This window comes from Pelophylax lessonae (assembly GCF_965119305.1).
Source record: "Pelophylax lessonae genome assembly, chromosome: 1".
Taxonomy (NCBI): Eukaryota; Metazoa; Chordata; class Amphibia; order Anura; family Ranidae; genus Pelophylax; species Pelophylax lessonae.
Genome location: NC_138768.1, coordinates 677,844,625 through 677,872,103, shown reverse-complemented (window position 1 = coordinate 677,872,103; position 27,479 = coordinate 677,844,625). Strand labels below are relative to the sequence as shown.

The 27,479-nt window shown below is 42.8% G+C and overlaps 1 protein-coding gene across 1 annotated transcript in view; it reads right to left on the bottom strand.

Annotated features, from left to right (window-relative positions):
* The window catches only part of GUCY1A1 (guanylate cyclase 1 soluble subunit alpha 1), an 83,734-nt gene that overhangs the window by 35,183 nt on the left and 21,072 nt on the right, over positions 1–27,479 (bottom strand). The window contains exons 2-4 of the mRNA XM_082255448.1: positions 17,164–17,231; positions 3,307–3,410; positions 1,697–2,403 (exon numbers count right to left, since the gene is read on the bottom strand). Coding sequence (XP_082111574.1) covers positions 1,697–2,403; positions 3,307–3,410; positions 17,164–17,231 — 879 coding nt within the window. The remainder of the gene's footprint in view (positions 1–1,696; positions 2,404–3,306; positions 3,411–17,163; positions 17,232–27,479) is intronic.

Genomic DNA, 27,479 nt, shown 5'->3' with positions numbered 1-27,479 from the left:
TCCACCCAGACAGTCACATAGTAGTGTAAGTTCATAGGTAGGGGCTCTAGGTGGTGGTGAATAGATACAGTATGTTAAAATAAAGCTAGGGTCTCAGGCCAAAATGCCTAGGAGCAATTGTATCTTTAAGCTTTGATGAGATCTCAGCTGAAGGTGGCTCATCCTGAAATGATCTTTATAAGAAGTTTCATTCTTGTCTACCTCCTTCTCAGACAGCACATCAGCCGCAAAAGTAAGGTCAGAGACCAACTGTGAAGGAGAGACTGAAGGGGCTCTTTTGTCACTCCTGCAATCTAAGGCTTCTAAAGAGGACTGAGATCCTGCCCATTACATCAGACATGGTGGCAGAAATTTCTTCTCTAGGTAGGTAGGAGGAAGGGTTAGCAGCTGATGGGCCAATGAAGTTCCCAGAGGAAAGATGGGAATCAGGCTGGGGGCAGTTATCATAACAGAAGGTACAGGGGCTTTTTTCATTATCACCCCCATCTCCTGGAGCCATTAGCTGAGTCTGAGTCAATAAGACCACCTGACCCCTTGATCCTGCACCTATCATCTGCAATGGGCAGAGAAAAATGTCCCCCAAAGGGTTACTCATAAGTTTTCCTGGTTCTGAGGGGAAAGGGAGAAGTCTTTGTAGCCATGCACTGTAGGCTGGCAAAAGAGAGGAAAAAAGAAGCATCCAGGGATGGCTGTGTGTATTCTGTAGGAGCTGGGAATCCAGGAGCCATAGAATTTGAGGTGACATCTGAAAGACAAACTTCTGCAATAAGGGGCCAAAAAACAGACCTGCACTCCCTCTCCATGGCTGCAACACTGCATTTAAAGTGTTGCAGCCTGCTCTCTACCATAGCCATACTGCACTCGAGCATCAGCACATTGGGTTACAGAAGGGTGAAAGCCTTGAGCAAATTACTGAGGTAGATGTCTTCCATTCTTGGCAGGATAATATGGACAACTGCCAAATGGGTCTCCGGGGATAGGGCTACCCCACAGGTAGACTATGGCTCTAGACCTATATAGTAACCCGTGGCTAACTCAAACCAATATGCCATGTGTCAAGATGAGTGTTCACTGCTGAAGTGACTTTACAAATTGGGCCTAAATCTTGAACCAATAGGGTCTGGGTGCAGTCCCCCAAAGTTTAGCTGAAGAGTCAAGCTGATACAGAAAGCTTTGGAGCAGCTAGAAACTTGACTGAAGAATGCTGGGAGGGGTTGCATGCTCCTACAGCTTTTTTCGCCAATCAACTGAAGGTAGCTGTATATAACCCTTGATTAAGACTAAAGCCTAGTACACACTATTGGAAAATTTAATGAAAATATTCATATTTGGAACAATCCTTCAATTTTCTGTTTATTAGTACAATGCTTTCACAAGTTAATATGGACTATTTGGATGAAAATTTCCGAAAGGACATTCATCAGATTTTCTAACAAAGTGTTCTAGGCTTAAAATCCTGTGTCCTGTACTATTAAGACATTTCATTTTTTTCACATGTACATATTTAGGTTTACCTGCAAAACATTCTGTTGGTTGGACTTGAGGACAGCTTGGAAAGCAACGGTGATAACAGTTCAAATGAATGTAATATGGGCACTTGCAAATTGCAACAAAAGTTCTACACTAACCAAATAAAGCAAACCATCTACTAAAGTAGTCAGATAAACACATCTTGGATTTCTGTAACTGATCTCACCTCTGATGACTTCTCAATAGTTGTGTCCCATCTTTTAACTCTTATAATAAACTGCATATTCAACATAGTCATGATCGCACTAAAAGTACTGCTTATCTTAGGAGAAATTATTTCAAAATTTTCTTCAAAGTTGGTTTTCCCAGGAATGTCCTTTCGGTTGAGCAGTTTCTTTACTCCATTACCAATCTGTAGCATATTCATGTCTGTGTCAAACATAAAATGGAAAGGGAAAGTCTTGCAGAAGATAGTTGCTGAGATAACCACATATGACTGTGGTTTACATGGAGACAAGGATGGTTTGGTATTTTTGACTTCCACAGAGTATAAAAGATAGGGTTCCTTAATAAAGTCATTACTATCGTTATCACGATGTGGTATTAACTTCACTTCAACATCCGTTTCATAGAGTGTATATGCTGCTGCTTTAATAATCCCTGGTAAAATCAATGTTGTTACATTATTTGGGAAGAAATAGTATACATTTAAGTAATCTGGATCTTTTTCTAGGCACAAGATTGACCCTTTTTGAAGTCCACCCCCATCTTCCTGAGTTCTGCTTTGTCCACTTTGCTTTAAATGTGTGTTAAAACTGTTTAAAAAGTCTTTCAATGACCCTCCAACAACTTCCAAAACATGTTCATCTTCTTCATAACATATTTTGAATAGATCTTCTCCGAGAGATTTTTTAACGTCTTCCACGGGAACCCCTGAAATGATAACATTTTTACAACATGAGACAGGAAAGGGAGGGCAAATGTTTACAGAGGAAACCAAATATCATGGTAAATTTAGGAGCAAAGGCCCTACACAAAAAAATGCCCTATTTATGAAAATTATTATATACTCTAGGTTTACTTTAATTTTAAGGGATTGTAGCAATACCACTTTTGTTTTTATTCATTGATAAACACTGCCACAGTAGCCCTTGCAACCACAGTGGTGTTTCTATATCGCAATACCACTAATCATCTAGTCCAGGGATCCTCAAACTACGGCCCTCCAGCTGTTGCAGAACTACACATCCCATGAGGCATTGTAGAACTCTGACATTCACAAACATGACTAGGCATGATGGGAATTGTAGTTCCTGAACAACTGGAGGGCCATAGTGTGAAGACCCATGATCTAGTCATTGATAACATTGTTTAACATAATACTGGTGCTACTTGCCTTATATCTATCCATACTTGGAGCATGCATTGGACACTGCAACCTGGCAGGATTTTTTAATGTAATTTGCATTAGACAAAAAGGCCCTTTTAATGTATACCCACAGGCATACATAGGACCTATACTAAGTTCCATTCTAATATATTTGAAACTCATAACTGAATAAATATTTTTGTAGCAAATATTAATGTAATTGTTTTTACTATACTATAATGTGATTCTGTAATAATAATTTGTTTTCAGAATTTTTTCGTCAATATAGATGGTTTGCTGCCCCATTAAACATTTTCTGGAGTCCCTGTATATATATATATATATATATATATATATATATATATATATATATAGGGGAAGATGAAGAAATCATGAGATAATGAATATATATTTGCTATGTGTTAAACACTTACATAGGTTGACATGACTTTCCCAATGTCTCTTACCTGCTGCATTTGATTGATTTATTAAAATTTTCTCAAAATCCTCTTTCTCAACAACTTTTCCACACCCTGGCATACCAGGCAGCTTAAATGTACTGCAAACAGATCTACAGAGGAAAAAAAAGGTAAAATCGTCTTATTCAACAACCAGAAAGCATTTCATACTTTGGTATGGATCTATTAAACGAATGGGTCCTCTTTAAGAACCTTCCCTGTGTTGCATAGCTGAGCTTTACTTGGCATCGGTTTCATGAGAAAAATGTGAAATCCCATCTATTTGGGGGTCTCAGACCTATGACACAGCTAAAGTCTCAGCCTATAAAAGTTTTATCACAGAACTGACTGGGAATTTGGTAGCTCTGAAAGGTACTAAAATGCCTGATGGGCATGAGTGTATTTCTGTTCTAATTTGTGCTTCTGACATGTTCTACATGGCCTTCAATACTTAACTATGCCAATACTGATGTCTACTGATAATCTTTTTTTAAAATTTTGGAATACGAAATACAGAATACAGAAAAATATGACAATGCTCACAAATATAGGATGACCTGTTTTATTTGCCATTGCCGTTTTAATTTCCAGCCTGGGACTATTTGAGCACCTCTGGCTTACACAGCGCCATAGTGATTTGATTGACCGTATACAGCAGAACATTATTCAAGCAGGCAGTGAAACATTCTGCCTCCAGGACATAAGACATCCAAAAACATTATTTCTGTTCAGTGTGTTCCACTTACAATACAAATGTCACATGTGTCTCATAGAAGCAGTGCCCTCCTAACTTCATAACTTTTTGCACTGTAATACATTCCTTTAAATTAATACATCTATACACCATGGCAGTATCTGTTACTGAGTGCCAATTATTTGCAGGAACGCTACTGATATTCTCAAATACAGCTGTTACATGTTGGCAACTTTTTTTTTTTTTTTGTGTTCATATTGCGTCTCATTAAAACTGAACACAGTTATCTATACTGTGTATTTTTCAGATTGGCAATGCATGCATTTGTGTTTATAAAAAAAAAAAAGAAAGATTTCATTTGTATTTAGGGGCTGTTCTCAGGATACTCATCATGCATCAACATCTAAATCCAAAGTTAGCTTTTAGACACTACTGCCAGCGGTAGACACCGCCTATGTTGGGTTCACGGAACACATCTATCTTAGTGCATTCAGCAAACAAAGTCAATATGTCATGCGAGCTTTAGCCAAGGCAAAAAGCATCAATGATTTCCCCTAGTTTAATGAAAGAGTATGGATAAATGTAAGTGCAAACCACTCTCATGGTGACGCATGTGCTCATTGCATCTAAATGTAGATAGTGTGGAACCCTGAAACCACCTTAATAATTTTAGTGAATTAAGGAACAGGAACATTTGTTTGATTGCCAATATCTGGTGCACGATTGTTGGATACATTTCTGATTTTTATTACACAACAAAAAAAAAAGTCAGTATGTGTTGGCATGTACTGTATTTAGCTATAGGAGGTGGCAGGTCTGTAGCAAAGGTATACCGAATGTGTGGTCGGTCCTCCAATATCTATGTGGTTCTTTATTGTTTCCATTGGACAGATATCCATTAGAAATAATCAGATTTGCCAAATCAGATTGCATACCCCATATCTTGTCGGATGTGAACAGCTGCAAAGGTTTATAAATGTAGCATATAGTGACCTGGTGAGTAGGGAAAGAGCAAGCTGCTTAAGTGCCGGTTCACACTATAGCGTGTGCGGCGATCGCATGTAATATCGGAGCGCACTGCTCCTTCATTACATGCGATCGGATGTGCAGTGCGATTTCAGCCATACACTTTGTATGGCTAAATTCGCACTGCACCCGCACAAAAGACGCACAGGACCCTTTTTTTCAGCCGCATCAGGATCGAATCGCACAGTGGTTCACACATGTGCGATCCGATCCTGTACGAACTGTCAGATCGCACTGCGATATGCGATCAAACTGGGGGTGTGGTTAACATTTCATTGACACCCCCTGCGTATCGCATATGGCAGTGTGAACTGCAAGATGTGCGTTTGCGATGTGGGAACAGGCTGCGAATTCGCAGCCTTCCCGCATCGCACAAGTGTGACCCGGCACTAAAAGGGTGATTGATAACAAATGTGTCTATATAAATAGACCATTTAGTCTTTCTCTTTGTTTGTTTTCAGGAGAAACAACTTTTTTTGTGTAATTTTTAAATGCACTGACAAACCCATACATAAATAATTAATCCCCTGCCGCATGATAAACCTACAAAAACTGATGTCATCCTAAGCCCCGTACACACGTACTGATCGTCGGCCGAACGATCGGCCGTCTTTTGTCCAGGGCTGTCGTGTCTGCTGAAAACTGCAAAAGACTGCACACGAATTTTGTCAGCCAACAACAGCCGACTGCAGAAGTGATGTCATGTGATGGTTAACTTTCCTTGTCTTTTTTCTTCTCTGAGCATGCCCAGTCTTGCTAATCTGCTGTCTGTCGGCTGAAATCTGTACTGACTGGCGAACAATCGGCCGTTCTGGTGACGGCCAACAAAAATTTTAAAGTCTGCACGACAGATTCTGTTCGGCCGAAAATGTGCTGTCGGAAGCATCATACTAACAAGCCTACAATCGGCCGAACGGTCGTCGGCTGAATATTTACGGCCGACAATCGGTACGTGTGTACGGGGCTTTAGTTTGCACAATAAGGGGTAAAAAGATGGCCACAGTCAACAGGCTGTGCTATAGTTTTTCCTCTAAATAATAAGATGCTTAAAGTGATTGTAAAATCTTGTTTTTCTTTTAGTTAAAAATAACAAACGTTATACTTACCTGCTCTGTACAGTGATTTTGCACAGAGCAGCCCGGATCCTCCTCTTCTCAGGTCCCTTTTCGTTGCCCCTGGCCCCTTAAAAAATAGGCTTTAGGCTCGGTTCACACTTATGCGATGCGGGAAGGCTGCGAATTCGCAGCCTGTTCCCGCATCGCAAATGCACCCCCGGCAGTTCACACTGCCATATGCGATACGCTGGAGGTGTCAATGTAATCTTAACGACGCCCCCAGTTTGATCGCATATCGCAGTGCGATCTTGCAGTTCGCACAGGATCGGATCGCACAAGTGTGGACCGCTGTGCGATCCGATCCTGATGCGGCTGGAAAAAAGGGTCCTGTGCGTGTTTGCTGCGGGTGCGGTGCGAATTTAGCCATACAAAGTGTATGGCTAAACTCGCACCGCGCAGCCGATCGCATGTAATGAAGGAGCAGTGCGCTCCGATATTACATGCGATCGGCGCAGCCACATCAATGTGAACCGGGACTTAAAGCTGGACTGGCCTTTTTAACAATATTTTTTTTTTTTGTTGCTTTTTTAGGGTCCAGCTTAGTTACCTCTAATTCTTGGTATGCTATGTCTAGAGGGCTGTTGGAGATGCTAAAAATCTTATTTGCATTATGCAGCATACAACTATCAGCTTTCATCTTCCAGCTCAGTGGCTGTGAGCTCTGCTGTTCATACAGTGATGATAGTGGGTCACTTATTTTTCATTTCATCCATTCAAGAAACATACTGTAATCTATGAATGAATACAGTACATTTTCGGAAAGGAGGAGTTATTTTTCCTGAATTTGAGGCCACTGAGCCAGAATACAATAGCTGGCATATACACAGTTGTAAATGAAGTTCCCCTCCCTCTCTCCTCCTTTCGCTAAACACTATAAAGGGGGGATATAGTATGCTGATTGATCACATTCACTAAGAAACTCACACTATGCTTAGTTTTAATATAAATCAGTATTAAATATATCACATGTAACTGCTAAAACATGTAAAGTAAAAACAAAAAAAGAACCTTGGATGCAGATGCCATCTGAACAAAATAAAATCTATTGTCATTCCTTTCTGACTCCATCTACACCATATTATTGCACACTGTATAAATATTTAAAGGGAGCTGTAAAATGGGTATTTGGTATTTATAATCTAATGTGATCACCATTCAAGACTGGCCAGACACAGACTCATACTGTAGAGAGCATACATAAGCAGCAGAGTAATAGCAGCCCCTTCCAAGGATCTTTCCCTGCAGATGCCAAAGAACAGGGCATCACAACAGCGCTGCATAAAGCACTTAGAGGGTTTAAAAAAATTAAACAAAAAATACAATGGCACTATATTAACTGTATATGATTTATGTGAAGGAATTATGGCAATTAGCGCTTCTCTATTCAGTATTACTTTAACATCTACAAAAAAAATTGGATTTCTTGACTTACCGTAAAATCCATCTCTCTGATGTTCATTAACAGACACAGCTCCTGATCTTTTTAACTTTTTAACCATTGGGTTATCTTGCCCCCTACAGGAGTAGGACACTAGGCGGAAAAACAAGTCTGGCTATGCCTATGGGCAGTCCCAGGGGGTATATTCCCTCTCTCTGCTATAGGTACTCAGTTTTGTTACAAGCAGTGTCAGAAGAATTACAACTCCACAGAGGGGTGGGTGCTGTGTCCGTCAATGAACTTCAGAGAAATGGATTTTATGGTAAGTCAAAAATCCCATTTTCTCTTTCATTCATTGATGGACACAGCTCCTGATCTTCTTAACCATTGGGACATCTCAAAGCAGTGTTAAACATGAGGGGTGGGAACAGCGAAAAATAAATTCCCAAGGCTAATCTATAACCAACCAGGTAAACAGGAGCTCAATCAAAACAACTAGAGCCCACTTGAAAATAACAATACACCCTCAAAGAGGACCAGGTCCTCTAAACAGCAGCCTGCAAAACCTTGTGATGAAAGGAAACATCCGTAGATGCCAACACATCCACTTTATAGAACTTTGTGAAAGTGTGCACCGACGACCAGGTGGCTGCCTTGCAAACCTGAGTCACTGATGTCAGATGACGGAAGGCTCAGGAGGCACTGAGCTCCCAAGTAGAATGCACCTTGACAGGGAAAGGAGGAACTTGACCCTTGATGGAATAGACCTCAACCACCGTTTGTCTGATCCATCTGGAAATGGTCACAGAGGAAGCAGGCAACCCTTTCCAAGGCCCATCCGTAAGCACAAATAGTGAGTCTGATTTCCTAAAAGACTCCGTAGCTGCCAGGTACAACCTAATCATCCGGACCACATCCAAGACATGCAAAACTATTTCCTTCGGCCTGGGACACAGGGAATGTAACACAATGTCTTCATTCAAATGAAAATCAGAGACAACCTTTGGAAGAAACGGACAGAGGCAAAGAACCACCTTATCTCTGTGAACCACCAAGTAAGGTGAACAACAGGATAACGCCGCCATTTCCGACACCCTGCGTGCAGAGGTAATAGCCACCAAAAAGGCCACCTTCTGGAACAGTGGAAGCAAGGGAATCTCCCAAAGATTCTCAAAAGGAGGCTTCTGGAGGACTGAGAGCACCAAATTAGGGTCCCAAGGGGATATCAGAGACCGAACTCCCTGAGGAAAAGTATGCACCAGGGAGTTTGTGGCCAAGGGCCATTAAAAAAAGACTGCTAAGGCCGACACCTGGCCCTTGATAGTACTCAAGGCCAGTTTCTGCTCAACCCCCCCTTTGAAGGAAGGTCAAAATCCGAGGAACCGAAAAAGAATGAGGATGAACCCTAAGAGACTAACACCATGCAATGTACGTCTTCCACGTACAATGGTAGATCTTCCTAGAAGAATATTTCCTAGCTTTTAACAACGTTGGGATCACCAACTCAGATAAACCTCTATCCATCAGCACCTGGTGTCCAACAGCCAAGCTGTCAAAGCCAGCAACTGTAAAGCAGGTTGACAGATTGGTCCTTGGGACAGCAGATCATCCCTGAGGGTAAGCTTCCAAGGAATTTCGGTGACTAGCCTCACCAGATCAGTGTACCAAGCCCGGCGAGGGCAGTCCAGGGCCACTAAGATGACCGGAATCCCTTCTGCCTCGATCCTGCATAGAAGTCTTAGCAGAAGTTTGAGAGGAGGAAAGGCGTAAATCAGATGATACTGACCCCTTGGGGATACCAGCGTGTCTGTGGCGTCCACCAGAGGATCCTGTGACTGAGCCACAAACCTCTGCACCTTTCTGTTGAGCCAGGAAGCCAACAGATCCATCTTTGGGGATGCTCCACCGGAGACACAACTGATGAAACACCTCCGGATAAAGGGACCACTCCACTTGGTCCAACGCCTGCCGACTGAGGTAATCCCACTGCCAGTTTTCCACCCTGGGAATGTGTGCGGTGGAGAGGGCTGAAATGAACCATTCTGCCTACCTTAGAATGTAGGCTACCTCCAGAGTCACCAGGACACTTCTTGTGCCCCCCTGGTGATTGACATAAGCCACAGTCGTGCCATTGTCCGATTGAATGCACACTGGACATCCCTGTAGACGATCCGTCCAATGTTTCAGGCACATCTGATCGCTCAGAGTTGCAGAACATTGATCGGTATTCTGAACTCTTCCAGTGTCCAGATTCCCAGAGCAGAATTTTTCCCAAAGACGCATCCCCAGCCGGACAGGCTGGCATCCATGGTGACCACTGTCCAATACAAGGGGAGGAAGGATTTACCTAGCCAAAGTGCCAGAGAATGAAGCCACCATATCAGGGACTCTTTAGTTCACCGGCTCAGCCAAATCTGATTGTACAGAGACTCCCGAGTCTTGTACAATTTGGCAAACGGAACTGCCTCGAAGGTAGACACCATCAGGCCCAGCACCTGCATGCAAGTCCGGAGGGTTGACCATCTGCTGGACAGCAGGGGATGAATCGCAGCCTGCAGTTTCAGGAGTTTGTCCAGAGGAAGGAGCACTCTGGTTAAGGTCAAGTCCAGAGTCAGAGCCAGATAGTCCAGCTCTGTGGACGGACCCAGAGAAGATTTCTAAAAATTCAGAATCCAGCCAAACTCTCTCAGAGTTATTATGGAGATTTCCAGGTTTTCCACCAGAGCAGTAGGAGACTCTGCTTGCAGAAGGGGGTCGTCCAAGTAGTCCAGTACCACGATTCCCTGTTGGCATTACAATGCTAGTACCGGGGCTAACACTTTTGTGAAGACCCGAGGAGCAGAGGTGAGACCAAAGGGTAATGCCACAAACTGATAATGCTCCTCTCCCACAGCAAAGCGGAGGAAGCGCTGGTGGCCGACACATATTGGAATGTGAGGGTAAGCATCCTTGATGTCGATAGAGGCAAGAAAATCCCCTCGATGTAGGGATGCCACCACCATGCAAATGGACTCCATTCTGAACTTTTGCACCTGTTCAGCGCCTTGAGGTCTAGGATTGGACACACCTTGCCTTCCTTCCAGGGAACTGATTGAGTAAAAACCCTGAACCATCACCATCGCAGCTTGAAGTAACAGGTCTTGCATTGCCCCAAAAAGACCCTGTAAGCGGCTGGGGGACAGGAGCAGGTTGAAAGGAAAGAACCTTGCCGGGGGGTAAGGGCAAAACTCAATCTTGTAGCTGGATTGTATGACTTTGTGGACCTACTTGTTTTGTACCAGGGAAGTCCACAAGTCCAGTAACCAGCGAAGACGTCCCCCCACCCCCAATATGGATGAGGACGCACCTTCATGCTGAAGGAGCCTTTTCCGCGGGTCTTGATAAACCCGCTCTAGACTTGCCAGAACAAGTTTGCTTGGATTCAACAGAGGAGTCCCTGAATGGCTTTGATCCTCTGTCAGTTGCCCCTGAGGGACGAAAAAAACTTCTTATGAGCCGAGAAGGATGATCCACATCTACGACAAGGGTCCTTGCCCTTAGTAGCCTGCAGAAGAAAGGTACCCTTCCCCCCTGTGAGCCCCTTAATAATGTCATCCAGGGTAGCTCCAAAAAGGTGATCTCCTTGAAAAGGAAGATTAGTCAAAGCATTCTTAGGAAGTCTGGTCTGCAGACCAGCATCTGAGCCAAAAAATACCCCGAAGGACCACTGCTGAAACAGAGAGCCTAGAAACTAGGGGAGCCGCATCCAAAGAGGCATCACAGATAAATTGCAGCCCCTGGATCAACTGGTCCATTGGTTCAGCAAAGGTGGGGGGGGCTACTCCCCCTCCAGGTCATGGTGTAAAAGCTTAGCCCACTCGGTCAGAGTTTGCGACACCAGTGTAATGGTAAATACCAGCCTCAGTGCCAAACCAGTAAGGGTGTACATATTGCGGGCCACAGCCTCTGCCTTCCTATCAGCCGGGTCCTTAAAGGCCAGGGACTCTTCAACCAAAATCATGGTTGCTTTGTTCAGTCTGGAGACTGGAGTGTCCACCACGGGTGAAACTTCTTAAGAAGTGAACCACTGGATGGCTTGTGAGTGCCAAAAGGAACCAACGCCTTCGTTGCAGCTTTATACAATCAGTGCATCCACCAGCGCCTTTTTGTGTGCGGTTGCAGAAGTGGAGAAATCATCTTCACTATCTGAGAACTCAGGGTGCGTGGGCGCAGACCTAACAGAGTGTCCCACATCTGCAGTGGCCGAATCAGATTCAGGATCGGAGGAGACAGATGAGGCAGGGGAAGGCAGGGGAAGGCAGGGCGCGCTTTTTGCTGGCCCGTCGCCCAAAAACCACCACCAACCGGGACACAAAAGACTCCAGTACCACCGTCAGTGCTTCGATGGATGGTTGGGACCTGGAGGGCCCCGCAGTCTCTGAGAGGGGATCAGGTGGGGAAAAATGGTCCAAAGACTCCATGAGTTAATAGGGGGACCCCACAAAAAAGTGTGTAAAAGCACTGCTAAGAGACCCCCACCACTCCAGCAGCACCACTCGGTCACCAATAACAGAGCACCTAATCAATCCTCAGCAGAGAGGGAGAGGATCCCACCAGACTCACCACCCAGCAGAAACAGGCACCTGCAGCCACAAGGATAATCTGCACTCCACCTGCAGCGATCAGGAAATGAAAAGATCCAGGAGTCACCACCAAGGGATGAGAAGGGGCTCCCACGGCCAAATTTGCCGCCCACAGGGCTCCACTGTCATGGTCGCAGCTATTTTCAATGGCAAACCACCGCAAAATGGCCTCTGCGCATTGTGAACACAGGCTATAGCAAAATGGCGGCACCATGAGGCTCCCAGGGCCCCAGGGTAAATCCCTAGGCCTGAGAAAATGAGACAGGCAGGAAAGGAGGCCCCTGGCAGGAGCCCCCAACAGTCACAGACCCCCCCCCATACAGCTGATCGCCCAGTTGCCGGCGGCACATCCCCCCACTCCCATCGCCAGCACAGAACCCTGCCCCCCACCCCAGGCAGTGCATCAGGCCAAACCATAGCCCCAGCATAAGTAAAATAGGGGGGAAGAAGGGGCAGATGGGGGGTGATATGGCCCACACGGACTGCCAGACCGATGAGAGGGGTGCCGAACGGGAAGGAGGGGAACCCAGGGGTCCGACCGTTCCATGCAGGGGCCCACGTCCACCCCATAACCCTACAGGGGGAGAGGGGGGGACAGCCACTTACCATACCAGAAACCAGGCGAGCATGGCTCCAGACAGAACCTCTCCATCGAAATGGGGGGCTGTTGGCCAGGAGGAACGCTGCGACCCAGGCCGAGTCCCGGTCGTATGTGACCTCGCGAGGCATTTAACTAGCAAGCTAGCCCTCGTCTGATGAGGCTATGCTAAAGCCGACCTAGTGCGGACGTGAGGTCTACACGCACTCCCTGGCCAGACTGGTGTGACCACTGGATCTAGATTATCCAGCCCATCGCCCAGTCCGGAAGTTGATTGTAGATGTCACAATAAAAAAAACAGGAGAAAGAAATTATATCTAAAAAGAAAAAATTGCCAGGACCAGAGATCCCAGCAAGGAACTAGGTCCTTACTCCTGACTAGGCAGAAAAAAAACTGAGTACCTACTATAGCAGAGAGAGGGAGTATACCCCCTAGGACTGCCCATAGGCATAGCCAGACTTTTTTTTACGCCTAGTGTCCTACTCCTGTAGGGGGCAGTATAACCCAATGGTTAAGAAGATCAGGAGCTGTGCCGTCAATGAACAAAAGAGAAATAAATGTTTTTTATCTTAAGAAATACACACACCACAATAAAAATCGTGCTTGCTAAAGTAGTGGGTGCTCTAGCACAGGCCCTCATATTTTGTTACATGGGACATTCATATTATTAGCAAAGGTGGAGTCCAGTAATTATTTTATTGCAAGCTGTTCTTGGACATGCATGAAATGATTTATTTTAGGCCAATTGGCTGTTTACTTCGAGAGAGAAGTTGCACAGTGAAAGGAAATTTCACTTTGCAAAGAATACCTTATTGCGTGCAAGGAAAATATAAAAAAAGTGTTTATTTTTTCCTTGCATTAGATGATGAAAGTGAGTAGAGTTTTACCTCATTGTCTACGCTCTGGGGAAAATTCCCTTTCGTTTGCAATAATTTTTATTAAGTTTTCAAATAACAAGATGACAACCATCAACAGTGCAGAACAAACAAATTAAGATCATAAAGAAAACTCAGCATAATGAACACTGGCAACAATGGTAACATGATACAGTGGGACAGCTCAGAAATCAAAGGCATATAGGGTGATCCTAGTAAGAGGAAAATTCCCTTTCAATGTGCAACTTCTCTTGTAAAATGAGCTGCCTATTTGCCTTTAGTAAAGCGACTCCACTGAGTGTGCAGCTTGACATGTCCCTGGGAATTTAAGCCTTGCAAGACTAGGAGGCTGTCAGTGGCTTTATATTCCCAGAATGCTGGGTCATTTAGAACAGATGAACACTGCTGCTGAGGAAGCAGCAAGATAAGATTGTATATTTTGTCAGCTAAATTCTTGTCCCTTCTTCTCAGCAGCAGCAGTGTGTGTTCTGTCATCGATCATGCCCCCCCCCCCCTCCCTCCTCCCTCCTCCCTCCTCTTCTGACCTCTCTCAAAACAGTCTATGTCTCTTTCCTGCCTACTGCTTCTTCATGTAGCCCCCTGGCAGCAGTATTTTCGTGTATTTGCTCTAGTGAGACTTTTTTCAGTGATCTGTTGTAAAAAAAAAAAAAGAATGCTCAACAAAGGCCATTCTATTTTTAATAATGTTGAAATAAAGACTTTTTCCAATTTAGCCACGAGGAAGAAAATAAAATCTTTCCTGATCCCCAGGGGCAAACAAATCAATTTCCTGGTCCAAAATGTTACTCTGTTATCCTTTAGTAATTATAATTTTAGAAATCAGAAAATGCAAGAAAATCTTTTGGCCTTTTTTTTTGTTCCAAATTGACTCCAAAACATCTTTTTCTATCCCCTTTTTCCATCCCCTTTGTTCATTAAGTTTTCCCCTTTCTTTTTCCAAACACACCATACCCAATTTCTCTAAAACTCTGTAAATGTTTTCCATCCCTCCTTTATTAATTTAGTTGCCCACTATTTTTTTCCAAAATACAATATATCCAATTTTTCTAATATTTTATTTTTAAGAAGGATTTCCCATCCTTCCTTATTAATTTAGCTGCTTTTTCAAAACACAACATATCAATTTTTTTTTATATTTTACAGTAAAGAAAAAGTTCCATCTTTCCTTATTACTTTAGTTCCCTCCAGTTTTCTCAACACAACATACTCAATATTTCTAATATTTCAATGTAAAGAAGGTGTTCCACCCCCCCTTTATTTATATAGTTGCCCGCTATGTTTTTCCCAAATTCAACATATCCAATTTTTCTAATATTTTATTGTTAAGAAGGTTCCCTATCCTTCTTTATTAATTTAGTTGCCTGTTACTTTCTCCAAACACAGCATATCAAATGTTTCTAATATTTTAGGGTAAAGAAGATGTAATGAAGGTGTTCCACCCCCCCCCTTTATTTATATAGTTGCCCGCTATGTTTTTCCCAAATTCAACATATCCAATTTTTCTAATATTTTATTGTTAAGACGGTTCCCTATCCTTCTTTATTAATTTAGTTCCCTGTTACTTTTTCCAAACACAGCATATCAAATTTTTCTAATATTTTAGGGTAAAGAAGATGTTGCATCCTTCCCTATTAAATTAGTTCCCTCCATTTTTCTCAACACAACATACCCAATATTTCTAATATTTCAATATATTATCGATACTTAATAATATAGATGCCCCCTAGCTTTTTCCTAAATACAACATAACCAATTATTCAAATATTGATTTAGTTCCCTCCATTTTTCTCAACACGATATAACCAATATTTCCAATGTTTCAAAGTAATAAAGACCCCCCCCCCTTTATTTATTTAGTTTTCCACTACATATCTAATTTTTGCAATATTTTGCTGTAAAGAAGAGTTTCCATCCTTCTTTTTGAATTTAGCTGCCTGCTACTTTTTTTTCCCCAAAAATAAAAACATCATACTATATATCTAATGACTGTGCCAAATGGAAAACAAAATGAGACCTGCTGCAGTCCAGTCCATGGTTTCTTAATTAAGTCCAGCCGCAAAAGTGAATTCTATCTGAAACTTGGGGTCAATGCAGCTCTCTGAGTACCAGCAGGAACCAGTCACTGTGAAAAAAATCAACAAGACAAAGAGTGAACAGACTGTCCGTGCACTCTTTGTCTTGTTGATTTAACTTTCTATATTCTAATCTGAAAGCTCTAACGAGCAGGGCTCTCTAATTCCTCCTGTATTGAATTGTATTGTAACTGCATTGTCTTCCCTTATATTGTAAAGTGCTGCGCAAACTGTTGGCGCTATATAAATCCTGTATAATAATAATAAAAATAATCCCAAGCACAATATATCCTAATTTCCTAATATTTTATCATTAGGAAGATTTTCCATCATTCCTTAAGAATTTAGTTGCCCGCTACTTATTTCCAAACACAATATACCTAGATTTTCCAATATTTATTTATTATTATTTATTTATTTATTTATTATTTATTTATTATTTATTTATTATTTAAAATATCTGCTTTATTAATTTATCCTTTATTTTATATTTTTCAAACACAACATACCCAGTTTTCTAATATTTTACTGTAAAGAAAACTTAACATCCCCTTTATTAATTATTTGCCCCTCCCCCTGAACTCTCTCCAAACCTGAAAACTGTTATGTCCTTGTACCTTGTATATTATGTGATATATGTATACATTATAATTTTGGTACTAGCTTTAAACATTTTTTCAAAGTTTTTTACTTCCATATAACCCTTAGAATCAGCCATTTTCCTCTTAAAATTTCACTCAAAAGATGCAATACTATCATGATAAGAGAAGCCCCTGTGAATCTGCAGGTGGGTTGCTTTTGTTGCGTTATCTAATAGAAACCAGAGCCAGGAGTCTTTTTCATTTTCTCACATGCCACGTTCAATAGAAAGGGAGGCCTCAACAGAATCTCTGTCTGAACAGCTGAAGAGCAGACAGTATTCATGGCAAGTGCTTAACAGAAGAAATCATAGAGATAAGAACTGGCTATTTTTTAAATAGAGCAGTGCAAAGATTATATGCAGAGTGTGGTAACCAGAGGCAGCCAATCAAATGTCACTTGACTGATGTCATGTCACTGAAAGATAAATTCTAATAGGTTGCTGTGACTTACTGCACTTTAATCCCTGCTTTTTCCTTATTAAATCAACCTAATAGATTCATGGTTTAAGTGTTTTATTAGAGCTGAGCAGTCCAATTTTTCTGGCATAATGAAAATGATTGAAGCAGCTGCAAAATACTGCTTGTGTACAACATGATGGTTCATTTTTTAATATGATTCGTTTTAGCTTACATGGTTTTGAAAGACAGGTCAATGGTCGAAGCATTAAAAAGACTTATGCAGTCTATTTTTAGACTGTCTGTATTGAACAAAACATCAGGCAGATCAGGGGATGCTGAAAGGTCTTACTAGCTCCTCCTAGATAATAATGTGCCTTTCTATATACAAATAAATGTGCTATAGTAAACATGCAACTGGGCTTACCTGTTCGTGCTACACTTTGTTTTATGTCTTGTGATTGTTCTTTGAAGAGCAAGATTCAGTCTGTCAAACTGCAAAACAGTGTAGGCAAATCAGTAAGATATGCTCAATACCGACTATAAGAAGTAATTATACATACAGTATCTCACAAGTGAGTACACCCCTCACATTTATGTAAATATTTTATTATATCTTTTCATGTGACAACACTGAAGAAATGACACGTTGCTACAATGTAAAGTAGTGAGTGCACAGCTTGTATAACAGTGTAAACCTGCTGTCCCCTCAAAATAACTCAACACACAGCCATTAATGTCTAAACTGCTGGCAACAAAAGAGAGTACACCCTAAGTGAAAATTCCAAATTGGGCCCAAAGTGTCAATATTTTGTGTGGCCACCATTATTTCCAAACACTGCCTTAACTCTCTTGGGCATGGAGTTCACCAGAGCTTCACAGGTTGCTACTGGAGTCCTCTTCCACTCCTCCAGGACGACATAATGGAGCTGGTGGATGTTGGAGACCTTGCGCTCCTCCACCTTCCATTTGAGGATACCCCACAGATGCTCAATAGGGTTTAGGTCTGGAGACATGCTTGGCCAGTCCATCACCTTTACCCTCAGCTTCTTTAGCAAGGCAGTGGACGTCTTGAAGGTGTGTTTGGGGTCTTTATCATGTTGGAGTACTGCCCTGCAGGCCAGTCTCCAAAGGGAGGGGATCATGCTCTGCTTCAGTATGTCACAGTACAAACTGGCATTCATGGTTCCCTCAATGAACTGTAGCTCCCCAGTGCTGGCAGCACTCATGCAGCCCCAGACCACCACCATGCTTGACTGTAGGCAAGACACACTTGTCTTTGTACTTCTCACCTGGTTGCCGCCACACACGCCTGACACCATCTGAACCAAATTAATTTATCTTGGTCTCATCAGTCCACAGGACATGGTTCCAGTAATCCATGTCCTTAGTCTGCTTGTCTTCAGCAAACTGTTTGCAGGCTTTCTTGTGCATCATCTTTAGAAGAGGCTTCCTTCTGGGATGGCAGTCATTCAGACTAATTTGATGCAGTGTGCGGAGTATGGTCTGAGCACTGAAAGGCTGACCCCCCCACCCCTTCAACCTCTGCAGCAATGCTGGCAGCACTCATACATCTATTTCCCAAAGACAACCTCTGGATATGGTGCTGAGCACGTGCACTCAACTTGTTTTGTCGAGCATTGCAAGGCCTGTTTTGAGAGGAACCTGTCCTGTTAAACTGTTGTATGATCTTTGCCACCATCATGCAGCTCAGTTTCAGTGTCTTGGCAAACTTCTTATAGCCTAGGCCATCTTTATGTAGAGCAACAATTATTTTTTTCAGATCCTCAGAGCGTTCTTTGCCATGAGGTGCCATGTTGAACTTCCAGTGGCCAGTATGAGAGAGTGAGAGTGAAAAACAGCAAATTTAACACACCTGCTCCCTATTCACACCTGAGACCTTGTAACACTAACGAGTCACATGACACAGATGAAGGAAAATGGCTAATTGGGTCCCAAAAGCCACTCTGAAGGTGTGAGGCGAGGAGTGCAGATAAATGGCATTTCCTCAGTTACATGTGATTGGATGTGATTGGACACAGCCGATCACATGGGTAAAGAGCCACGTCATTGGGTCTTTACCAAGATCGGTGTCGCGCTGTGTCTTAGGAACACGGTACGGCCGCAAGAAAGTGGGTATTCTGGGGTGCCATCATATGACATCATCCCAGAACGAGAGCCACACCGCTCCACCGTCATTTGATGGTGGGCGGGGGCAAGTGGCTAATGGATTTTACCACCTAATGGGCTTATAGACACTATAAGATTTTCTGAAGACTTTTTCCTTTAGACTTACCAAAACCATATAATATGAGGTCAAACCTAAACAATTTCAATTTGTATGCAATCTGGCAGGCCCTTGCACTACATAGAAAAGGTAAATCTGAAGGAAATCTAACCACAAAAGTTGGATAGTGTGTATCCAGCTTAACTCAGGCATACCTCCCAACTTTTGAACTTGAGAATAAGGGACAAATTAGGTTGGAAATGACCTGTGGCATGCTATGCACAACTAGGGATGCACCGATCCAATATTAGGATCAGATATCAGCGCTGATACTGCCACAATAGCTCAATCGAGGGATCGGTAAAATTAACCGATTCACGGGCCGATCCGGTTTTGCTGAGTCCCGGCTCTGCCGTCCCTTACTTGCACGGAGCCGCCGATCCGGTTTTACTGAGTCCCGGCTCAGCCGTCCCTTACTTGGTGTAGTAGTAGTATGGGATGGGAGCCACTACTTCCTGATATCAGATGCACTCCGCCTGTGAATGGAGGAGCCATACACATGAAGCAGCGGCTTTGCTCTGTACTGCAGCCGCATGAATATTGTGTATGTGTGTAGTTCCGGATCGGTATCGGCAGATAAACAGTGCCAGATATCAGTATCGGTATCGGGACAAGAAAAGTCGGATCGGTGCACCCCTATGCACAACGCAGCAAAAAGCGGGTGTAGCCAAACAGAATAGTGAGAGGGGTTTAAGGCAGTGGTTAAACAAAACCCCTGCTTCCTTGTACCTATAAAATATGCTTTGGTTGCTGTTCCACAAGCTGAAGTCCCAGGGATACATATAAAACTCAACACAATCGTTTAGAAAATACTTCCAATACTTAAGTTTTTGTATATGCTGAAAATAGACAGAGAGCTTAACATAGAGGATTATGAAGGACCTGAGGAACCCTGGGATGGAGCCAAAGAATAAGTACTGCAGTACATGTAGCACGTAGTAGAAAATGATGGTCATGGTCAAGTGGCGCCAAAAAGTGGGAGTAGCTTAATGATGGATGATAAAACAGAAGCTGAGCATATTTGCTGTATACAGTGCAGCATTTCATGAACAAATGAACATCAGATTGAAATCTTATCTCAAATGTCAGAAATATTCAACTCAATACTTACAGCTCATACGCTCTAGTGGTTGTAGGGGTGCTAAAACTACTACTGCCCACCAACCACGACCCATTCAAGTGAATAGAGATGCTCTGCAAAGCACTACTTTTTCAAATCGTACCACACCAAACCGCAAAATACTGCAGTACCATGTGATTTGGTGGCTGCAAACACACTGCTATTAACAATTAATGGCACCCACGTGCGTTTCACAAGGGCAGCATGGTTGCATGCAGTGCAACCATGCGGGAAATGAATGCCGCTTTCCTGAACTGTGTTCCAGTGTGAACCAACTCTGAGGGAGAGAGATTTGAGAGAGGGAAGGATCACTATAGTATATGGAAGAAAGGAAGGAGGGATCACTATGGTACATGAAGGGCAGGAAGGAAGGATCACTATGGCATATGGAAGGGAGGAAGGATCACTATGGCACATGGAAGGCAGTTAGGATCACTATGGAATATGGAATGCAGGAGCGATCATTATGGTACATGGAAAGCAGAAATGATCACTATGGCACATCGAAGGCAGGAAAGAAGGATCACTATGGCACATGAAAGTCCGGAAAGAAGGATCACTATGGTACATGGAAGGCAGGAAGGATTACTATGGTACATGGAAGGCAGAAAGGATGACTATGGTATATGGAAGGTAGGGAAAATCACAATGGTACATGGAAGGCAGAAAGGATCACTATGGCATATGGATGGTAGTAAGGATCACTATGGCCCATGGAAGGCAAGAAGAATCACTATGGCTCATGGAAGGCATGAAGGATCCCTATATCACATGGAAGGCAGGAAAGAAGGATCACTCTGGCACATGGAAGGCAGGAAAGAAGGATCACTATGGTACATGGAAGGCAGTAAGGGTCACTATGATATATAGAAGGCAGGAAGGATCACTATTGCTCATGCAAGGCAGAATCACTATGGTACATGGAAGGCAGGAAGGAAGGATTACTATGGCACATAGAAGGCAGGAAGGATCACTATGGCACATGGAAGGCAGGAAGGATCTCTATAACACATAGAAGGAAGAAAGAATCACTATGGCACATGGAAGGCCGGACAGAAGGATCACTATGGTACATGGAAGGCAGGAAGGATGACTATGTTATATGGAAGGCAGGAAGGATCACTATGGCTCATGGAAGGCAGGATCACTATGGTACATGGAAGGCAGGAAAGAAGGATCACTATGGCACATGGAAGGCAGGAATGAGGATAACTATGGTACATGGAAGGCAGGAAGGAAGGATCACTATGTTTTATGGAAGTTAGGAAGAGTGAGAGGGTGAGCTCAGAGAGGGTCCACTCACCCCGAGGCTGTCAGGTTTCCAGAGCACTGCTTTAAAATTCCTGCCCACACTACCCCTTCACATGCACAGCATTTGCTGCATGCCAGGGGTTATGAGCAGATACAGGGGGACATGAGGAGGAGGTGGAGCACACCTAGCCTACCTCCTCTCCCATCCTGCACCCTATAGAGTGGGTGGGCGAGCTGGCGGGTGAGTGAGCAGAGAGGTAGGGGAATATGCTGGCTTGGCATTGAGTGTGTCAGTCTCAGCCTTGCTTGCTGCAGCACGGCATGGTGGGGCATGCACCTGCCAGCTGGATTAGTGGAGTCAAGTGCCAGAACTTGTTTTGGCACCAGGCTCTGCAGCGGTAATCAGCCCAGATTCGTGGGACACTGGGATTTACTTGAAACACTGGGACGGTTCCGGCGAATACGGGATGGTTGATAGGTATGCTCAGGTCTGACTACCTCATGGGGCAGTCCAATACGGGCACATAGAGAATGTGTCTTGGAGATGTTTTGGAGAACTGCTTCTGTACTATTTTAAACTACTTTAGTAAAAGAATGTGTGTTTCAGTTTATTTACATGGTCTGAAGTTATTAAAGGGGTGCATGCAAAGTATATAAAAAAAAACAGGGCTTATTCAAGGAGCGTGAGGAGTTAGAGAAAATACAGTACATGGACCTAATAAGCAGAAAAACTGTTTTAAGGAGGCTAGATTACAGTTGCTCATGACTTTCCCATTTGTGTCACATGCTAAATTATCCAATCAGCCAGGAAATAAGTGACAGAGCCGGGGTGACCTATACTCTGGTAATTAAGAAGTGTCATGCTTGGCCTCATCACTGGTGACTGGTTCCATACATACTGGGACCAGTCTCGCAGCACAGAGCACCTAGGGACCTAAAGACAACAACAAAAAAAGAAGGGCGCACTGACCTCGCACATCACCACCAAAAAAAGGTTAATCGATCCAAAGACAACATACATTATACTCACAAACGAGTGATGAGTATAAAAAGACAATGGAACCAGTCGTCTCCAAGGTGACAAGGAAAACCCTGTACTGGATGACGTGCTGGCGTCAGCAGCTATATGGCTGGGCTGGTGTGTGTCGAAGGAGGACCCTCTTCCTTAGAGCCAAAGAGCCAAAGCACTTTTTGGCTCTGAGGAAGAGGGTCCTCTCTTGAAATGCATCAGCCCAGCCATATAGCTGCTGACGCCAGCATGTAATCCAGTACAGGGGTTCCCTGGTCACCTTGGAGATAACTGGTTCCATTGTCTTTTATATGTGCTATATCATCACTCCTTTGTGAGTATAATGTATGTCATCCTTGGATTGATGAACCTTTTTTGTTGGCTTTTGGTACATTTTGGGTGCCCTTGGTCCTGAGGAGGCAGCAAGACCTTGAGTGGTGCATATCAAGACCATATAAGTTCCTTTATCCTTCATTACATACCACCCGAGCGCAAGATAATTTTTTGTTTGGCACCTAGGGATCTAGTCTAGTGTTATGGAGAGAGAGAGAGATGTAGAAGAAGCTCCGGAAAGAGAATAAGCATTGAGCTTTGGAGAAGTGAGTTTCCTCTATCGAAAAGTAACATGCGTACATTGTCAAGTGAGCGAACGGGACTGCTGGATTGGTAAATGAGGAAGGTGATAAATTATTTAGACCAATTAAACTTTTCTTTTTAATTTAAGGGACACCGCAATTTTAATTTCTCTGTTTCTCTATTATCATTATTATTTTCCTTTCAAGATTGATATTGAAAAATGTTGTATAAAAGATAGTTTGTTAAAAAATAATCTGCCCTAGGTGTCAAATACTTTGGGAATGACACACTCTTTTATTTAAAATTACCTATAATTTAAAGATCATGCTAATGTATGTAAGCCGTAGGTATAATCCTTTTTGGTAGGGATTTGCTAAGACATGAATATTATTTCAAGAGTTCCTCTGGGGTACAAAAAAAAAAAAAAACCTGCGTCGAGAAAGGCTGCTCTAAGGGAATCAATACACCAGGTATATTCTGACAGGCAAAGAACAATTATCACAAACAAACAAAAGATTTCCCAGTACAATTACTAGCCAGCCTGCAAAGCAACCAAACTGACCCTGTCTAACTGCAGTCATTAATTATAGAGTTAGGACCTTGACGTGAGCACTGCAGCTTATATATTTGCAAATATGTGCAAGCAAACCCCTCTGTTTTTAGCTTAAACGGTTATCAGAGTTGTATAAAGTACTCGAAACCCATACTTGAGTAAAAGTACAAGTGCTCAATCAAAAAGTGACTTGAGTAGAAGTGGAAGCCCTCGATCAAAAAGTGACTTGAGTAGAAGTACTAAAGTATTCAACATTTTTTGTACTTAAGTATTGCAAGTAGTTTTTTTAAAAAATTTGCTACTCAAGTACTGAAAGTAAAAGTACCAGTAGTTTTGAAAAAAAAAATTGCTACTCAAGTACTGAAAGTAAAAGTACAAGTACTGTGTTATGTAGTTATTAAAGAAAGAGGTCAAAAGTTTGAACATCATATTGTTTTTTATTATTTCAAATGCAGCTTTTATTTATACATACAGTAGCATTTATTTTCGTATGCGCTAATAATACACATGTTTTGAGCTTCATGAAACCTGCCATCTACTGTTCTGGCAGTGGTAATTTTTATAATATTAACGAGTAACTATGCAGCACAAAAAAAATATTGGAGTAGAAGTATTGAAATCATTGAAGTGAAGTAAAAGTGGAAGTAGGAGAAAAAAATTCTACTCTAGGAAAGTACAGATACCGCCTTTCGGTACTTAAGTACAGTAGTGAAGTAGTTATACTTAGTTACTATATATCTCTGTTAATGGTAGAGAGAGACTAGGAGGCATTTCACTCTGCCCACTGGAGCTTACTCATTGGGAGGGAGTCTCCCAGTGGAAGGGGACCCCCTTCTACCTGGAGACTTCATTCCCATGAGTAAGCTCCAGGTGGGCAAAGAGAAACACGTTGGGGCATAGCCTGGAGGGGTCCAGGCTGAGAGTGCCATTCATTATTACACAGCAGGTCTTGATTTGATGTGTGGCTCCTGGGACACCTTATCAATCTCTACCATTGCCTGGAGCATGGACAAGCTCCCGTCCCGGCCAGCACTCACAGCGGTGGGTGCGGGACTTCATTCCTATACAGCCTGAGGGGCTCACACATATCCTTGGTTCACAATGATTAAAACTTTACAGTGCAAAATGGCCTCAATTTCTGACTAGTATTACACAAATACACTGTCAGGGCACCAATTTTCCACAGACACACTACAAACATTTTTTCGGAAAGCTTTCCCAGAAGAGTGGAGGTTGACATAAACACATAAAAGGGCCAGCTCAAAATAATGCCTAGGTTTTGGAATGGGATGTCCAACAGCTTGTATAAGTTTGATGGTCTGGGGGTCTACACTTTTTGTCCATAAGGTGTATATGGCCCGTGCCTAAACAAAGTGGACTGGAGCTATACATCCAGTACTAAAAAATAAACTTTACTATATTGGGTGGACTGCTATCATGTGTCCTTATAATAGCCAGGTTGAAGATACTGTATATCTTCAGATTACAGCACAGAATGATTGATTTTGGGTGGATTGGGTGATGATACCCATGTTCACCAGCACCAATAATGGTCCTAGACATTAATGAAAGACATTGTAAGACAAAGAGAATACCCATGTTACATATTCTTAGATAGGTCTTTTTTTTCTTTCCTCCCTAACATTAGATGGCACAGAGATGTTTACTTTTTACCCACATTCAAATCAAATAATTGTGCTGCTACAGAACACATCTCACTTATAAATGAAATCTACCATTAAATCAAGATACAAGATCACGTTTGCATTTAAGCATAGCCAGAGGATTTCTTATTTATGCATACATGGCAATGTGCATGGTATTCAGATCTGTTACACTTTCCAGCTTGGACTGCATTCTTCATATTGCAACATTTTTTTTTTTAAATCCGCATTCTCTCAGTTGTTTGTTGCGTCTTGTGTATAAACGGCATTTGGCAGTATGTGACTGGGTAATTGTATTGTTTTGTCTAGAAATAACCATGAGCTGGGTGAACCCCAGCTACAGTCTACTAAAAAAAGGCACCAAGAAACAGGAAAAAATAAATTAATAAAAGCTGAAGATAGATAATAAAAGGCATGTTGTAACTGAGGAGAGTGTTTTTGTCACAGTTTGGGGTGTAAGTTTTACCTTGAGTAAAGTTTTACAAAAAAAAAAAAAAACCCTATGCAATCCATGTCCCATAAATAGTAAATACCAGCGGTTCTCATTTTAAAATGCTGTTCCTGTTTTTCTTTACATATGCAGCCGTTGGGGACCTCTCCCATTTGCAGGATGGGCTGGATGCTTTGTGTGTGCACCCTAACAGCCGAAACAGAGTTTTAAAATGAGGACAACAGGAATGCACTCTTTATGGAACCTCATAGGTGTGCACAGCCTATTGCATTAGGGTGTGCACCTCAAAGCTCAAACACGTACATGTGTATATATACTGATGGTGTCAGTAGGGCAGAGAGTGGTGTCAGAGCAGTGGAGATGATGTTCTCAGTAGTTTTTATTTTTATTATATTTTAAAATTTTATTATTTTTTATCAAAAATGTAGGAGCCGTTAGGGGGCTTTGCTGAAATATCAGGGGTTTAAACAGGGGGAATCTGTGCCAGAGAGGGTGATTAGGGTGTGCCCAGGCACACCTGGCACACCCTGTGCACACGCCTATGTGGAACCTATAATTGCATTGTGGGGGGGGGGGGGGTTGTTACTAAAGATGAACTTACAATTTTGGAGGTCTAAAGAACACTCATAAAATACAGAAAATAGTCTAACACTATAGGATAAGAACCTTTAACCAGCAGGGGAAATTATATGAAGGAGATTTTAGCGCCATGTACGTCTATGGAGATTCCTGTGTGAACAGCTAAACAAATGGAGCGAACCTCCAGCTCAAGTGTGAAATTAAACATTTTGCAGCAGTATTATTACCATTGCTAAATGTGACAGCTTCTATCCTAAGGCTCCGTTCACATGTCAGCGTATGGATCGCGGGCAGAACCGCCGCGGTTCCGCCCGCGATCCGGAGATTATTGCAAATCGCGGGACGCCTGTGCGTTGCCCGTTGATTTGCAATAGCCCCCCAAACGCTGAGCGATGTTGCCGCGATTTCCGCCTGCCGAATCGCGGTAACATCGCGCAAAAAAAATTGCGGGGCGCATTACGCCCAAAAAAGTACAAGAGCTTCTTTGGAGCGTATTGCGTCCCGCAATTTTTTTTGCGCGATGTTACCGCGATTCGGCAGGCGGAAATCGCGGCAACATCGCTCAGCGTTTGGGGGGCTATTGCAAATCAACGGGCAACGCACAGGCGTCCCGCGATTTGCAATAATCTCCGGATCGCGGGCGGAACCGCGGCGGTTCTGCCCGCGATCCATACGCTGACATGTGAACGGAGCCTTAGACTCCTAAAGTTAGGGAGCCAGCACCCACCGTCGTCCTAACCAGTGACTCATCCTCTGGGATATTCAGCTGTCAGCTGGGGATTTCCAACTGCCAGGTAAAAGAAAACACATAGAAACAACAAAACAAACAAAAAACAATGTGTGTAGCCCCCCAAAATCCATACCCTTATCTGAGCATGCTGCCAGGTTCCTAAACCATACCAGGCTACATGTTGATGAGAAAAAGGGCCTCTGCCTCACAACCACGGCCTGGTGGGTGGGGTGTGGGGGTTTGTAGGCAGGGGGCTTATCATAATCTGGAACTCCAGTTAATAATAAAGGGGTCCCCAGATACCACCCCCTCTTACATGAATGAGTAAGGTGTACATAATACTCCTACTCATTCACATTCACCAAAAAACAATAGTAAATCAACACAAATCATTTTTAACAATTCCTTTTATAAAAAATGATATTACCCACAAAATGTACCACAATGTAAATCAGGGGTGGGCAATTCATTTTCTAAAGGGACCACATGAGAAAATGGGACTGCTGTGGAGGGCCACACCAAT